General features: G+C 42.7%; 2 protein-coding genes across 2 annotated transcripts in view; one reads left to right on the top strand and one right to left on the bottom strand.

Annotated features, from left to right (window-relative positions):
- The first annotated feature begins 513 nt into the window (after positions 1 to 513).
- On the top strand, positions 514 to 13,329 carry PPIC (peptidylprolyl isomerase C). Its single transcript, XM_066613876.1, has 5 exons — positions 514 to 717; positions 7,157 to 7,270; positions 9,123 to 9,216; positions 10,374 to 10,558; positions 11,690 to 13,329. Exons 1-5 carry the CDS (start codon positions 517 to 519, stop codon positions 11,822 to 11,824), a joined length of 729 nt encoding a protein of 242 aa, XP_066469973.1. The 5' UTR covers positions 514 to 516; the 3' UTR covers positions 11,825 to 13,329.
- A 964-nt stretch (positions 13,330 to 14,293) lies between these two features.
- SNX24 (sorting nexin 24) overlaps positions 14,294 to 16,800 on the bottom strand; it is a 102,483-nt gene continuing 99,976 nt past the window's right edge. Inside the window, exon 7 of the mRNA XM_066616375.1 lies at positions 14,294 to 15,410. Within this exon, the coding sequence (XP_066472472.1) occupies positions 15,340 to 15,410 (71 nt within the window). The 3' untranslated portion in view covers positions 14,294 to 15,339. The remainder of the gene's footprint in view (positions 15,411 to 16,800) is intronic.

The raw sequence follows: 16,800 nt of genomic DNA, 5'->3' as shown, positions 1-16,800 counted from the left end.
TTTGTGACCAACCTATGCCTGTCTATTCAGATATAAGTTCCATAATGGTCAAAGGAGCTTACTCCCAGGAAAGTGTGGCTAGGAGTGCAGCCCTACAGCACAATCCTCTGCATGCCTACTTAGAAGTAGGTCCCACTGAAGTCACTGGGGCTTACTCCCAGGAAAGTGTGGCTAGGATGGCAGCCCTACAGCACAATCCTCTGCATCTCTGCTCAGAAGTGAGTCCCATTAGAGTCAGTGGGACTTACTGCCAGGGAAGTGTGGCTAGGATTGGGCTGTCACTCCTGTGGACACGCCTGGGGTTGCGCTGTGCCACCAGCTGGCAAAGACTGAGGACTGTCCTTTGGGGGGTGAAGCCCCCGTGGGACCCCTCCACGCCTCCTCTTCTCACCCCCCTCCGGGGTGGGGTCGCTCGAGACGCAAACGCCCCCTAGTTCCGTGCGCCACGGAGCCAGAAGCGCCCTGCCCAGCCCAGCCCCGCCTCCTGCCACAGTGTCAGCCGGGAGAAGCAGCTGGATGCTGAGCGCCGCGCAGGCGCTTGGGAAGCCGCCGCTTTGGCGTTCCGAGTCCGGCGCTGGGGTGAGGATGGGCCGCCCCGCAGCGCGCTCGCCCTGCTGGCCCGAGCTGCTGCTGCTGCTGGGCGCCTTCGCGTGCGTCTTGGGGCGCCTGCCGGGGGCCGGGGGCTTCAGGAAGCGAGGACCCACCGTGACCCACAAGGTGACTCCCGCTCCAGACCAGCTGGTCAGCCCGAGGAAACTTCCTGAGGCTCTCCAAAGTGCCTGCGCAGGGGAGCGTCTCCGCCTCACCCGCTGCTGCCTGAAAGCACGTGATGGCTCAGGGCTGCCTCCCTTCCTGCCTTGGCAGCAGGCCCCCCACTGCCACGCCACCACTTGGAATTCGGCTTCTTTGTTGCAGACGGAGGCACAAGAGCCCTGCCCCACCCGCCCCCTCAAGAACTGCTGGCCACCTGGAAGGTGGGCTGGGGGGCAGTGGCGTAGCTAGAGGGGGTGCAAAGCGCGAATGAGCCCAAGCCTATGCCGGTCTACTCAAAAGTAAGACGCATCAGGGTCAATGGGGCTTACTCCAAGGAAAGTGTGGATTGGATTGGGCTGTAAGACTGCAATCCTGTCCACACTTACCTGGGAGTAAGCCCCATGGACTCTAGTGAGTTCTGAGTAGACATGCACGGGATTGGGCTCTAAGTCTCGCAGGGAGCCTCACCACAGGTGCAAGGGGCTCCTCTCCATTGGAACCATTCCAGGCAGTGGGATGGCTCCAAAGGGGGTGGGCCCTTGTACCAGTGGGCCCTTGGCCCAGTGAGGCTCCCTGCATGACTTAGTGCTTTGCACCCCCTCTAGTTATGCTACAGGCTGGGGGTGTACTCCAGACAGTTCTGGGATGTGGAAATCTTGATTAATTATGTTTTTGGAGGAGGAGGATGTTGTGCCATGTCACAATCCACATTGGGTGGTCATATCTGTGCATTGTATGAAAGTAATATATATTGGACACGACACCATAGTTGGCATTAGTAAAGGTGCAGAGCCGCTTTCCTCCTCGAGAACACCATGGCTAGGTGCTGGTTGCATTTGATGCTCCTCAGCATGTCTTAATATTTTAACACAAGGAAAAGTGTCCAGTATTAATGAATGAGCAAATTCATTCATTGAATGAATGTATTAATGAACACAGAAGGCAAGGACAATGACATAAAGGTGACAGTGTTCAGGAACAAGTGTTGGACTTTGTGTGTGCTTTCTGCTTAAGCAAGGCTCTGTCAGCATAAAGTGGCTGAAAGCAGACCCTGAGAGCTGCTTCAGGCAATTTAGAGACTCGACAAAGGAGGAAACAGGAGTGACTTGAGCTTCCTGTCCCTATGCTTCCAGATTCCACTCCACAGAGATGAAGCTCATGCTTCACAGTCTTGACAGCAATCTGGTAGTGATTTGCTTCCAAGAATGTTTTCACATGTAGTTTTGAAAACAGGAAGTGTGGAAAAATCTTGTGCAGGTGTACTTTCTTCCAGATAGACAAGGACTCCCTACTTTCATACTGATGTTGATGAAAGTAAGGGTTAGGAGATGGTTATCTTCCTCCTTTGTCTAGAGCCCTGGGTAACTGAGTGTCCTTTAGATTGGAGGTCCTTTCATCTTACTGATGACAAGCTCACTGGGCACATGAGAAAGTAACTTTTAGTTTGTATGGACTGCTTGATGAGTCTGGGATCCTGATGAAGCTCATTCCCAGTACACAGTGCAGAGATGTCTCTCTGATCTACAGGGACAGATAGTCCCATATAGAGTATCTTGCTCATGGCTGCTTGTCTTTATGGAGGCAGCCAGGACTATTCTTTCTTGGAAATGTGAAGAACCACTACTCTGAAATGCATAACTATAATGGGGACTTTTCTTGATGAGATAGAAGGAAAAATCCCAGATTTAGGCTGCAATCCTAACCACACTTTCCTGAAAGTAAACCCCACTGAACAAAATAGGACTTACTTCTGAGTAGACTTGGTTAGGATTGTGCTCTTAATATCTACCATCCACTACCAGCAGGGCCAGTGCTGAGATGTTCTTCAGAATCACATTTATGGAACTAATATTCCTCTTCTTGAGATATTTTGGCTTTTAACCATCCCTGCTGTGAAAAAACCCTCATATTTTAGGAAATACACATGCATACAGTGAAAAATTCCCCACAGATCTTTAATTACTTGCATGGATCTAGTTGCTTGCATTGTATGTCAGAGCCAGGTCAAATCAAAGTGTGTCTTCTACTTTCTTCTTTGACTGTAGGTCGATGTTTGCAGAATCCTTAAGGTCAAGTTAGATGCTCCAAATGATGTAGGGTAATATCCTAACCGTAGTACATATGTAAGACGTTCCTGTACAGAAACTTTCCCTGCTCTGAGTAGTCTCCTGTGGCATCTGAAATCCACTCTTGAGAGTTTGGAGGCTCACTGGAGCAATGCATTGTGTGCAATAGGAAGCTGCTGAGGAAAGGGGGAAAACTCCTTAGAGCAAAAACTCCAACCTCTTGTGTAATTGGAAGTGTCTTCTGTTTTTGTAAATTGAAGTTGGGATATGACAGATGCTGCTGCTTCATAATCCTTTCCTCCTTGTAAAGTTGTATATGACACAACTTGTGACTTGATGTCCATGCTATGCTTCCTTTTCACTTACTACTGATGGCCAGTGATGTGAGGCAATGCTGGGAATTCACAGTGAGATGATGTCATATATTGCAGTGATCTTCAACCTTTCTTGTGTTGCAACCCCAATAAATAAATAAATAAATAACTGAAGGATGAGACTGAGGACCCACTGCCAATTCCTCCCCCCCCCCTGCCCAGGACATGATCTGCCCCTATTGTCATCTACCTCCTGCTCGCCCCATTTTCCCCTACCTCTTGCATCTTCACAACAATCTTGTAAGGTAGCAGCTTAAGCAGGGTAGGCCTTAGGGCAAGGCGGTGAGAAATAGCTGTGCAGGATTAGATCAAGAGTTCAATTTTGATAAGACAAGGCCATTATTGAATTGGATCCAAGCCCTCTTGCACAGGCTTTGGAAGGTTTCTTTGACCCCCAAAATGAGGCTTCGTGACCCCATACCCACAGGCTGAAGAACACTGGTATATTGTATTATACTCAACTTAACCAGAAAGGGGAACAAAGAGACTTGAAATAGCGGCATCTTCATGTTCTTTGTAACATCTAGTACTTCCCTTATTACTTCACAAAAGCAATTGTGTATTCATCAGAAAATAAATTGTTATCCTGTAAATCTGCAGATCTTCTTAAAATCTGTGCCTGCTTATGCTAGGTAACTGGGACAGCTGTTCTTCAGCTAATTCAGTTACAAGGGAGCCCAAACCAGGTGTGCACCAGCATTTGAAGATCTGCAGACCTTGGAGGGGATTTTAAGTCCCTTATAGAAGTAGTAGTTATAATAAATAGCAAGTTTCATCCTATCAGCACCAATTGATGAGCAACCCAGATTTTTTGTTTTAAATGGGCATTTAAGAAAAAAGACTGAAAAGATTAATGGATATATTTATGCTTCCTTCTAATATAACTTAATGTTTATGCTTGTTTTGCAGCATATGCAATCAATTTGGCAGTATTTTGCCATCTGTATTTCTGAGCTCAGGGTCTCTACCTCTGACCCCCAGATCTGAAAAATGCTTTTTGTCTTGCAAGCTGGATCTCCTCACTGCTTTGCCACCTCTCCCTTGTGTTCTGTTTTCCTGACATGTTCTGTTCTTGAAGAAGTGCTTTGTTTGGAGAACAGGTACTATGAGATCAGCTAGTATAAATTGTACCTTACGTGCAGAAAAGGATTGACGTTCTGGTATCAATTAACACAGATCATTCATCTCAATTTAATATTCCTCTGTGTTTTGCTTTCAAGGCAGTAGGCAGTCACTGGAGCCTGAATTCAGGTCTGTGCATGATTTTATAAATACTGTAATAAACCTCTTTTTGCAGAAAGTTGTAGAATTGATTAGGTACAGGTAAGAAGATGACAGCAAGATGAATATTCTGTGGTTATCAGAGGATGCTCACACTTACTGAAACTTGTTGCCTTATTGCATGATGAACTGGTGCCTTATTAAAAAGTGAGAGGAATAAGAGTTATACTATTGTGGGAGTCTACTGTGGAACACCTTGTCATGCTGAAGTCATGGAGAATGCGTTCCTAAAACTGTTTACTGCGTTCTTGAAGAGACAAGCCATAGTGGTAATGGGGTACTTCCAGGATTGTCAGGAATGAAAATGTCAGCAAGCTCTGAAAAAGAATGACAATGACTGTGGCCACATTCTACCAAGATTTTAGCAAAGCATTTGAGAAGGTCTCCCATAATATTGTGAATAAAATGGTAAAACATAGGCTCAGTGGTGCTACTGTTAGGTGGATTTCAAGCTGGTTGAACAACTGTTCTCAATGAGTGCTATTATGTTAACCTGGAGGTTTTGAGTGTAGTGTCACAAGGCTATGTCTTGGGTCATGTGCTGTTCAATATTTTGGATTGGATGGGTCACTGTGGATTGGGACCCACTAGTGTGTCATGATCAGATTTTTGGTGGGTTGCCAAAGGGTGATGGAAAGATCAGATAACTAATTGCCTCAAGCCCTCAGGGTATTCAAAATTCAGATACTGTAGCTGCTAATTACCTCCTGCAGTTTGCAAGCATGTGTAAGTATAGGGAGATAAATGTTTGAGGGTCTTTTTTTTTTGTTGCTATTACTTATAAATAAATAAAATACTATTTTTCTAGATTTTCTTTTTTAAAAGTCTGGTAAACCTTGGTGGGTCCTGATAGTGTCTTTTTAAAAAGTGGGTCCTGATGCTAAAAAGTTTGGGAACTGGCATAGAAGCAATGCTTATCAAATTTGCAGATGATATAAATCTGAGGGGGTGGGTAGCTAACACCCTGCAAGACCAAATTAGGATTTAAAATCATCTTGACAGGCTCCACCGTCCTATACCAACATATGAAGTTCAATAGAGAGAAGTGTAAAGTCCCAGATATAGGAATAAAAAAAAATCAGAGGTGCACAAGTAACAAAATTGAGGAGATTAAGCTTGGTAGCAGCATGTATGAAATAATCTAGGTATTTTAGTGGACTGTCAGTTGAATATGAGCTAGCAGTGTGATGCAGCTGCAAAAAAAGTAAATCTATTGCTGGCTGTATTAGCAGAGAGAGTTCTGTTCCTCACTCTACTGCACTGGTCAGACCTCACTTGGAATGCTGCATCCAGTTTTGGACACCACATTTGAACACTATTGTGAGTAAGTGAAGCAAGTTCAGAGAAGGACAACTTGGATAGTGAGGGGTGGAAACCAAGTCCTATGAGGAAAGGTTAAATGAGATTGGTAGGTTTAGCCAGAGGAAGGGAGCACTTAGGGAAGATAGCCAATTTCAACTCTCTGAAAGGCTATTGCATAGAAAAAAGGGAGGGCTTGTTTTTAGTAGTTTCTAGGACCAATGGGTTTAAATTGGAGAGAAGTAAATTTAGGCATGAGGAAGAATTTCTTAACTGTTAGAGCTGTCTGACATTGGAATAGTCTGCCTTTTGTAGTCATTGGTCTTCTGTCATTGGAAGTTTTCTAAGCGGAGGCTAGATGGCCATCTGTCAGGATACTGTAGTTGCTTCCACTGAGCAGGGGATTGGACTAGAATCAGTGTTTCTCAAACTGTGGGTCAAGACCCACTAGGTGGGTCATGAGCCAATTTCAGGTGGGTCTCCACTCATTTCAATATTTTATTTTTAATATATTAGACTTGATGCTACCATGGTATGTGACTGCATTTGGGGAAATGTTACAGCTCTGTACTTTGAACAGGCTACTATGTATATTCTTTTAACAATGATAGCCAATGGGACTCACTCCTGGGTAAGTATGGGTAAGATTGCAGCCTAGGATTCTTAGAAATTTCCCTGCCTGATGATGTCACTTCCAGTCATGACAACACTTCTAGTGGGTCCTGGCAGATTCTCATTCTGAAAAGTGGGACCCGGTGCTTAATGTGTGAGAACAACTGGACAAGATGATTTTGATTGCTCTCCAAGGCAGTTGTGTAGCTCAGTCCTGTGCTGCCCCGGGGCATACCTCTAGTAGCCACCCCCACCTGACCCGGAAGTAATTGTGGTGACATGATGATGTTACCACAATTACTTCCAGTCCAGGTGTGATCATGCAGCTCGGAGCAATGCTTTCTGCTTTCTTGGAAGTGTGCAGCCTTACTCCCAGTGATTGTACCAAGACTGGCTGTGGTGGCTGCACAGTCTGGATGCAATTGTTTGCCTCAGGAGTGATGCTGCCTGTTTTCTGTGGTAGCTGAAGCCAGTGTCAGTGCTGTTGTGCGAGTGAGAGGAGGCAGGACTGCAGGGGTGGCATTGCCACTGCTGTGCAAGGTGCCGCCTGAGGTTGTGACCCCCCTCGGTTATGTGACTGATCCCAGGTATCTTCCAACTCCAGGATTCCGCAAATCTGTAGTTTCATTGCATATTAAAAACAATTCTGGGTGGCATTCCCAACTAGCACTTTCATGGCAAATTCAGAGATAGCTGTATAAACAATTTGTCTTGAATGTTGTTGTTTTATCGTATTTGCAATGTTTTTATTTAATTTCTGAAATCCTTCAGGTATTCTTCGACATACAGATTGGTGGAAAAGATGTTGGCAGGATTGTAATTGGCTTGTTTGGAAAAGTGGTACCAAAGACAGTAGAAAACTTTGTTCAACTTGCAACTGGAGAAGTAAGTCACTTGTTTTCACTGTAATTTAAAAAGGAAAAATACTGCAGCTACTTTACAAAACACCTATTTAAGAAAAATTGTAATCTGTTTATATTCCTCTAGTGGCCTCTGTTTTTTTGGAGAAAGAACCATCCTCTTCCTGTCTGCCTTTCCTTTTTCTGTGCAATGTTTGTTAACAGTTTGTTCTCTCAAAAGCTGGACCAAACTTTCTCAAACAGTTGCTTGAAAAGCCATTATGAAAACTCCCCCCCCCCGAAAAAAGATGGAGACCCCCCCTAGTGCAGCTATTTTCAAACTCTAAGGGAATTCAAGTCCTGCAGTAATTCTTTGCAGGGGTGAGGGGAGGCAGCGAGGTGATCCCCAGGATTGCACCGCTAAGGGAGCTGTAGGGGCTTGGCTGGACTTACCAGAGCCTCCTGCAGCCTCTCGGGGGTGCAGGGAGCCCTGCACCAGTGTCTGCAAAACTGGAAGTGGAGTGTGATCCCTCCACTTTCACTTTTAGAAGCCTGGGGAGCTCTGCAGACGGTTGCACAGGGCTCCCCGCACCCTCAGGAGGCTGCAGAAGGCTCTGATAAGTCCAGCCAAGCCCCTGCAGCCCCCTTAGCGATGTGATCCTGGGAATCACATCACTGCCTCCTCCTGCCCCTTAAATTACAACGCCCCAGTTTGAAAACCACTGCCCTAGTGACTTGTCAGTCTCAAAGCTATAGCCATAACCATGTAGAATCATTTATTAAGCCAATTAATTAAAATTGGGGAGATCATTTTTACATAATGGGTATAATGTATGTTACAACTTGAATGTAATATGTTTTACTTGTAACTCATTACTGCAGCATAAAGCAGTTTTGCTTTGCAAGTTTCTTTTTTTATCTTGCCATAATACTAGCCTTTATAAATATTACACAGTTGTATATATTTCTCAGCCTGCTGTCTTACGCAAATTTCAGCGGGAGTAATCTCATTGGGTTTCCAAGTGGGGTCTATAGTTCAGTGATACAGCCCATGATTTACCTAGAGAAAGTCCTGGGTTTAATCCCTGGTGTCCCCCAGTAGGTTCAAAAAGTATTGTCTGAAACCCTGGAGAGCCACCACTGTCAGTGTAGACCAGGGGTGCCCAAACCTTGACCCTGGGGCCACTTGTGGCCCTCGAGGACTCTCAGTCTGGCCCTCAGGGAGACCCCAGTCTCCAATGAGCCTCTGTTCCTCCGGAGACTTGCTGGAGCCTGTGCTGGCCTGATGCAACTGCTCTCAGCGTGATGGCCAACTGTTCGACCTCTTGCATGAGCTGTGGGACAAGGGCTCCCTCCACTGCTTGCTGTTTCACATCTGTGATGCAGCAGTGGCAGCAAAGGAAAGACTGGCCTGTTTTGTGCAAGGTATTTTATAGGCCTTGAGCTATTGCAAGACCTTCATTCATTCATATAAGTTCCACATCTAATATATTCATTTATGTAAATTTATTCAAATTTGAAATGTAAATTCTATTTTTTCCTGGCCCCCGACACAGTGTCAGAGAGTTGATGTGGCCCTCCTGCCAAAAAGTTTGGACACCCCTGGTGTAGATAATACTGACCTAGGTCTGACCCCATATAAGGCAGGTTCCTATGTAACCTATGAGTATGTATGGTGCCAGCTTATTAGCTGTTTGTTCTGGAAAACACCTAGTCTTTGAAACACTTACAGCCCAATCCTATGCATGTCTACTCAGAAGTAAGTCCCATTAGAGTCAATGGGGCTTGCTCCCAGGAAAGTGTGGGTAGGGATAGGATTGGGCTGTTACTCTCTTCATTATGATGTGTGTAGGAGCTTACAAAACTACAATTGTGTAATTCTGAGCTTTATCCCTCAGAAAGGTTTTGGATATAAAGGAAGTAAATTTCATCGTGTAATCAAAGATTTCATGATTCAAGGAGGTGACTTCACAGCTGGAGATGGCACTGGAGGTAATGCTGTATTTTTTTAAAATAAAATTTTCCCTTATGTATTTTACACACACATAGAACTCTGCAGTCAAGTTAGTATCAAACACCAAAATGGTTAACAAGCTACAATCATCAACATTAAAAAATCAGAATGCATAATATGTTATTGTATAATATTCAGTTATATTGAAATACATTACGTTAAATTATATTTAGAAATGTTACTGTTTGCTAGCCTAACCTATCCCACAGAGTTGTTTGTGAGGGGAAACTTGTAGTGGTAGTGGCGGGAGAACCATGTACCTCTCACCCTGATCTCCTTGGAGGAAAGGTCAGTTGAAAAATTACCTTCACCACAAAACCAACCTCTGATGCATGCTGGTAGCTTTGCCACTGTCAGTCACTTATTTGGGAAGCCGGGTGTAACCTAAATCTATTTCCCTCTTTTCTCACCTTCTTTTCTTATCTGCTGGGCAAGTAGGCATGAGTAGATGTACATACCCAGTAGTTTGTGGATTTATACCTTGACAATAATAGTACTATCCTATGAATGTAGAGAACTGCTAACCTTTGATAGTGCTATTTACAAAATTATTGTTAGATTATTAGTCATTTTTTAATTGACAAATTTGTCTAGTGTATATGCTGGAACCCCATTGTTCTGTGGTGTGCTCTGGAGTTCACCAAAGAGAGAAAGGATAGCAAGGGTATAGGAACAGGAGTCAGCTTAGTTGCATACTGTGATTCTTCCCCTTGTACCAAAAGTGGTATTAACCCCATCAGTTTTAAATGATGCAGTGATTTATATATTTATCAATCAGTCAGTCAATCTTATTAGCCCACCTTTCCCCTTCAAGATGGAAGCATCCAAAGTGATTTGCAATATTTGGAGTCAAAACAAAATCAAAGTTAACCTTAAAAAAAAACCTTAAAAAAAATTAACCTTAAAAAAAAATAGGACAACAGAGCAATCTCAGAACAGAAATGAAACTGAGCCTTCTAAGCAAGAAGTGGGAAATATTTAGAAAATTTCCTTTGGTTGCCTTGATGGCTGGTGCTGTGTAGGGAGCTATGAGGTTGTCGCCTTGCAGTTTAAAACTTTCTAAACAAGTTGGAATGATCTTTAAAATCTTGCTTTTTCTATTTCCTTCTTCTGATCCTCATATCTTGTTTCTCAGGAGTGAGCATCTATGGAGATAGGTTCCCAGATGAAAACTTTAAACTCAAGCACTATGGCATCGGATGGGTTAGCATGGCTAATTCGGGCCCAGATACTAATGGTTCGCAGTTCTTCATTGCTGTGACAAGACCTCGTTGGCTAGATGGGAAGCATGTAGTGTTTGGAAAAGTCATTGATGGAATGGTAGGCTTTTTAAAAAAACACACACATACATTAGTTTTGTTCGTTATTTTGAAACAGTACCTTGGCTATAGGATATTGTTAACCTTAAAAGCATACCTAACAGTTGTCTGTGTTGCTGCCATTTTGCTATAGTAATTGATTTGTTTATAGCAATTGATTCCAGGAGGCCTCCGTATCTGCAGATCCCATATCTGCAATTTCAATTACCTGCAGTTCAGTGGGTGCCGGCCACCCCTGCGCACCTTCTGGAGGTGAGGGGAACTGTGATCCCTTCGCCTCCGGAAGTTCTGAGCCCTGCTGAGGGCACGTGTTCGCCCATGGCCTCTGCGGGGTTCAGAATGGCTGCTTAGGCCAAAAAGCCACTTTCAGTTTTTCAGCAAAACTGGCAGTGACATTTTTTATGCTTTTAAAAGGCATTATGAGGGCTGGAGAGCTATCCTTGGCCCTCACAAAGTCCTCTGGATGCGACCAGAGCACAGCTGCTGTCACCTCCAGAAAGTACAGGTTGAACCTATTCCACGGGTTTGAAACTGACAAGTGATTAAATCTGTGGGTTCCGAATCTGCAGGTAACGCAGGCCGCCTATATTGAATTCTTAGGCCAACCCTCAGTTTTTATAATGTCGCATCTGTGTATGTCATTGCCATTCTGCTGTAGTCCCCCCCCCCATTTCTCATGATCTTAAATATATGTGGAAACCTGAAATGATTTATCTGACTTTTTAGCCAATGGCTAGAAACCATTTCATTGATAACAGGTTATTCTCAACAGCTGAAGGAAATGCCAATTTGGATTTAACTTTCATTCAGGCACAAAGAAATGTTTTTGGTTATGCTCTTAGCTGCAGGGTTTGCTCATTATAAGCTCATTGAAAGAGCATACATTTTGTATGCAGAATCCCTGCTGGCTCCAAGTTATGCTGGGAAAGGCTACCTGTCTGAAACTCACTGCTAGTCAGTACAAAAAGTCTAGAGAGACCAAATATCTGACTTGGTATTAGGCAGCATCCAATGGTAGGTGGAGAGAGAATAGGAATAAAGGTGTATTCTTCAGTAAACATCTTATTTATATGCAGTTGAGACAAGAGATCTTGGTTTTTGTTTCTTTTTGTTAAAAACCTCTATTTATTAGTCTGCAGTGCACAGCATAGAGCTTCAAACAACAGATGAAGAAGACCGTCCTCTTCAAGATTGTGTGATTGTCAACAGTGGGAAAATAGATGTAAAAGAACCATTTGTGGTTGAAGTAGATGACTGGACAAGTTGACAGCAAGACAAATAGAGGAACAACAGAGGATAAACACTGTGTTATGAGTATTAAAAATCTGGGTGCTAAATCAAGGAACACTAAAGATTATGCTATTGCCCTCATCCCGGGAGATAGTGTAATAAAAAAATTAAGAATATATTGATTCATGTTATTGAAAACGAGCCAGTTTTCCTATACTTTGAAGATTTATACAATGCTTCTACCAAAAGCATTAAAAGCTCCTTCTCCCTCTTTGGTCATGTTTCGTTTTTGATAATTAAGGATTTGCAAACAGACTTGGGGCCCAAGCCTATCCAACTTTCCAGCACAAATGCAGTTGCAGCAGAGAACCAAAGTTGGGGAATAAAAGTTCCCTTCACCTTGAGGAGGCCTCCAGGACTGCCACACCACCTCAGGATACAGCACATACCCCATTGGCATGGTTGCATAAATGCTGGGAAGTTGGATAGGATTGGGCCCCTAATAAATTTAGGCTGCAGTTGCCATACAAGTTTTTTATAGGGGTAAGTCCCACTGAACTCAGTGGAGGCTTACTTCTCCATGGAGACATGCAAAGGACTGAACTGTCAATAGATATAGTACAGATGTTCTGGGAAAACTAAAGTGTTCTCCTGCAGGAATTTTTGAATGGGAAGTATACTCTTATGGCCTCAACTAGCCTCTCTAAAGCTACACCTTGTGCTACTTTCCTAATTTTAGAAGTCTCTCAGTAGAAAAGAAGAAATGCCTCTGCTTTGGATGCATGGTTCAGCATTTCCTCTTTTCCTAACATCAAGGATACCCGGAGTCTTCTTTCTGTTATGTTACATTATGGACACCCTTTATGAAAAGGATGTTTTTTTTCTTCAAACAGACTTTCTTGCAAAAATAAACACACAGTACTTCTGTGATTTGTAATAACTGTTTCAATATGTTGAAATGCAAGATATGCAAAATACAAACATATTAGTGTTACAACTATATTATGTTACCATGTAAGAATTGTTTTTTTACCTATTGATATGTTCAGATGTTTGATATTTTATATAGACATTAAACTTAAGCTGTTGGAATAACTTTGTTTTCTAAAAATGTCTTATTTGCAAAGCATCTGTAACAGCTACTAGTTATCTTTTAACTAGGGCAGGAGGTCTGGTCTAGAGGGTAGAGCTCCCGTTAGCCCAAAGATAACATCAGAAGGTCCCTGAACTGCTGAGAATGGCGAGTCCTTGAAGCAGCTGACAAGCCGAGTTGAGTGATTCCACCTGCTCTTGGTGTGAGCAAGAAGCGTCTTGGCTGCCCAAGTGAGAGATGGAGCTGCTTGTCAACCTGCGTGGGAGAACTGGAGGCCAGAAGTGAGACCAAACCAGGAAGATCCATTCTGAAATGCTGTTGGTTCTTGAAAGAGAGAACCTCTATGATTGCAAAAATTCCCTTGAGGGATTTAGAAACGCCTGCCTATGTAAACCGCCTTGAATAAAGTCAGAGGAGTAATCCGATGACCAGAAAGGTGGTATACAAATACCTAGTTGTTGTTGTTGTTGTTGTTAATAATAATAATAATAATAATAATAATAATAATAATATCTTTAAGATATATTGTCAGTGTATTCATGCTCTAGGGTCCAGACAGCCATTGCTTTCTAAACAAAGAGATAATGGTGAAGGATAAATGCTGGGGTGCACAAACTTGATTATTTAAAAGTCTTACAGTCCATTCCTAAGCTACTTTCTAGTGCTGATGCAGCTGTGTCAGTGGTTCTGTGGTGAGGAGGTAGTCACAGTGACCTCCTCAAGGTAAGGGAACAAGTGTTCTGTTACCTCTGGACTGCATTGCAGTTACATTGGTGCTGGAAAGTTGGTTAGGGTTGGGCTGTTAGTTTGGAACCTGATTTCTTATTTGGCTTCTAACCATATTTTTGGGAAGCCAATCTTAGTGCTTTCAATGGCATTTACTGGCAAGTAAGAATGTTTATGACTAAAGTAATAATAAATTATAAAAATATATATAGTATATTTAAAAACATTGGGGATGGCTGTAGACATCAGAGTGAAACTACAGGAAAGCCTGGAATACATTAATGTAAATCTATACTCTTAAACTTGACCACTATAATATTAAAATGCCATGAAGAAGAATTAACTTTGTCATATAAGGACAGGAAGACAGAAAGGGATTGTTCTGAGCCGGTTGAGAATGGTGGCTTCCCTGACAATATTGTGTGATTCTTGGTCTGAGTTTTGGCTGTCCATATTGCAGCCTCCTGCTACCCTGGTTTTGCTGCTTCAAGAAGAAAAAGTTCAAGTCTTATGTTGCCTCAAATAATTTAAACAATTCTGGATGAGACTATAATACAGAGATTTGATCTTGGGTTAAAGATCCATAGAACAGCATGGATGTACAGAAGAGTTCACCTGGGGCAGGTCCCCTTTTGAATAAACACTATCCGACTGGAAATTAATATAAGTAAAATACACATGGTTTGTAATGTCACTGTTTATTTTGGGTACCAACATCTTGCAAAACATATGCATATGTTCATTTTATACAGCTGACCTCTATTAGTTAATCATGTTCTTTTTTGTTTCTATTGCAGAGTAGTGTAAATTAACATGGGAAAGTTATGCTTAACAAGCAAACTGTGTTGGGTGCAAGTTCAAAGATTGTGGGCAGTATCCGGAAGAAAATTAAAGCTCTATTTCAGGGGTCTCCAAACTTTTTGGCCAGAGGACCGCATCAAATATCTGGCACGGTGTTGGGGTCAGAAAAAAAATTAAAATATAAAATTTATATAAATAAGAGATGGAACTTACATGAGTGAATAAATGAATGAATGGGCTCACTCCTTCACACTCTCTGGCCCTTAGGACACCCACGCAACCAGAGCACAGTTCGTTATGTTTGGCCAAGTGGGCCAGAGGCTTTCAGGGGACAAGAGGCTGGCTGTGGGTTGAATAGAGGCTGGCTGTGGGCTGCATCTTGCCCCTGGGCCAGGGTTTGGAGACCCCTGCTCTTTTTGAACCAAACTTTAAGCATATAAATGTTTCCCTACCAAACACAGTGTGGTTATGAATAATGACATCAGAAAATACTGATATGATACTTCAAGTTTAACTTGCATTTCTAATTTCGGCAGTCATTTTTGAAACATTTGCATTTTTCATTCTTCAATGTGCTACAATGTCTTTTATGTCTCCACTGCCAGCAGTGGATATCATTTTGGGAAAGGTTTAGTGTACTGATTTAATACATACACAGAAACACAAAAAATCAAATACATGATGAAACTTGTTAGTGTAACTTGTAAGAATGTCAGCCTTTTAAAGTTTAAATATTTAGAGTTGGTTAATATAACGAAGTAGCATTTTTTCCATAATTACTTTAAAAAGCAGCAATATTAGTGATACATTAAATTCAACAAGGGAGAATAGTCCATCATTAAACTTTCTCAATAGTTGTCATGTTCCATGGTTTCATGAGCTTCAGTAAAACCTAAGCTTGACTGTTACTATTGTCCATCCAGACCCATTTTCTACCTGGGCTGTAGTTCAGGATAAAAGAATCCACGGAGAACACCTTCAATAACTACATTTGGAAAGTCATCTGGAAAAAATGGGAGAAGAAAAACTACTTCCTTACATAAGTCAATACAATATAAATGTTTTTGTAGAACTTAACAAGGCAAGACCCAGTGTAATTTAGGATACTGCATCACCACTATGCTTATCCACACTCAGGATTGTGCTATTAGTAATGCTGTTTCAGCACTAAACGCACTTTAGTGTAGCACTGGGCATTGCCTGAATGCACTGCCAGATTTGTAGCTTATTGATTTAAAGGGATGTTCTAATACTTAATGCTGCTAGGCTCCAGCTCTTTATCTGAATCTTTTCTCACAAGGAAGATGGATTACACTAGCAATTCAATTTCTAACAAAATCTCAATACACTTGAAGGAATTCCAAGATTTCTACTGGGAATACTTCACAGCAGTTTTTCCATTGTAGTTTACAGCACTGTTTAGTTCAAGTTGACTCGGAGAGGCTTACCCTGTCACACAAGCTTCTTTCGAGCAGCCACACTACATGGCATCCAGTCAACAGAAAGGGACAGGTTTCCTACAAAAAGTCATACCTAAAGGGACAACCTTCCTAAAAGCAAAGGAATCTAAAAACATTGTAGAGACAGTTGTGAAAACTGCATAGTGACAGGAAGAAGAGACCTACAGCAAACGGAGAATACACAAATGTGACAAAAATAAACACATCCAGGTGCAGCCTATTTATCCACAGATTTTTTATCTGCAAATGGGCCTGAGGGCTACCAAAAGCCACACACACCTTTTCCTCCTTTGCCCTGAGCTGGTATCTTGATCCGTTTCCAGGCAGCTCAAAACACTGCGAAAAGGCTCTGCCTCGCCCAGGCAGGGAAATAGCGCTGGAGCCATGGAAGAGGTTCCCCTTGTGAAGGAACAGTAACATTCCTGGAGTCCTGAGCCAGCCGAGATTGAAGAGGGGAAGGGGGGACCAAAAACCTCTGTAGCCAGAACAGGTACAGCAAGGTGGAGCTCTCTCTCTCCCCATGATGGCTTCGGCCAGGGAGGGCGAAGAGGAGGAGGAGAACCTGCAGTGCTGTTGGGAGGCTGCCTGGGACACAGAGGACTCCCAAGCAAGCTCAGGATCCCACCCGTGAAAGGGGAAGGAGGAAGGGGGTTGATAACAGCTGCCTTAGTTTCCTTCCATCCGGAAGTGTCAGGCTGTAGACTGTATTTGCGTAACTCTATGGGATTTAGTACAATGCGTTTTTTGTTAATCACGCCAAGTCACGGAACGGAACTAACGTGGATAAATAGGCTGTACCTATAATGTATTCCATAGATGCTATTAGAATTATCCTGTTATAATTCACGAGAGAGAGAGAGAGAGAGATATGAGAACAAAATGTTTTAACCACAGGTGTACACATTTGGTCCCTGTTGCATATATGCAATGTTG

Source organism: Tiliqua scincoides, chromosome 2, assembly GCF_035046505.1.
Source record: "Tiliqua scincoides isolate rTilSci1 chromosome 2, rTilSci1.hap2, whole genome shotgun sequence".
In the NCBI taxonomy this organism is placed as follows: Eukaryota; Metazoa; Chordata; class Lepidosauria; order Squamata; family Scincidae; genus Tiliqua; species Tiliqua scincoides.
The sequence above is the reverse complement of the archived record's forward strand: the minus strand, read 5'-3'. Positions and strand labels throughout refer to the sequence as shown.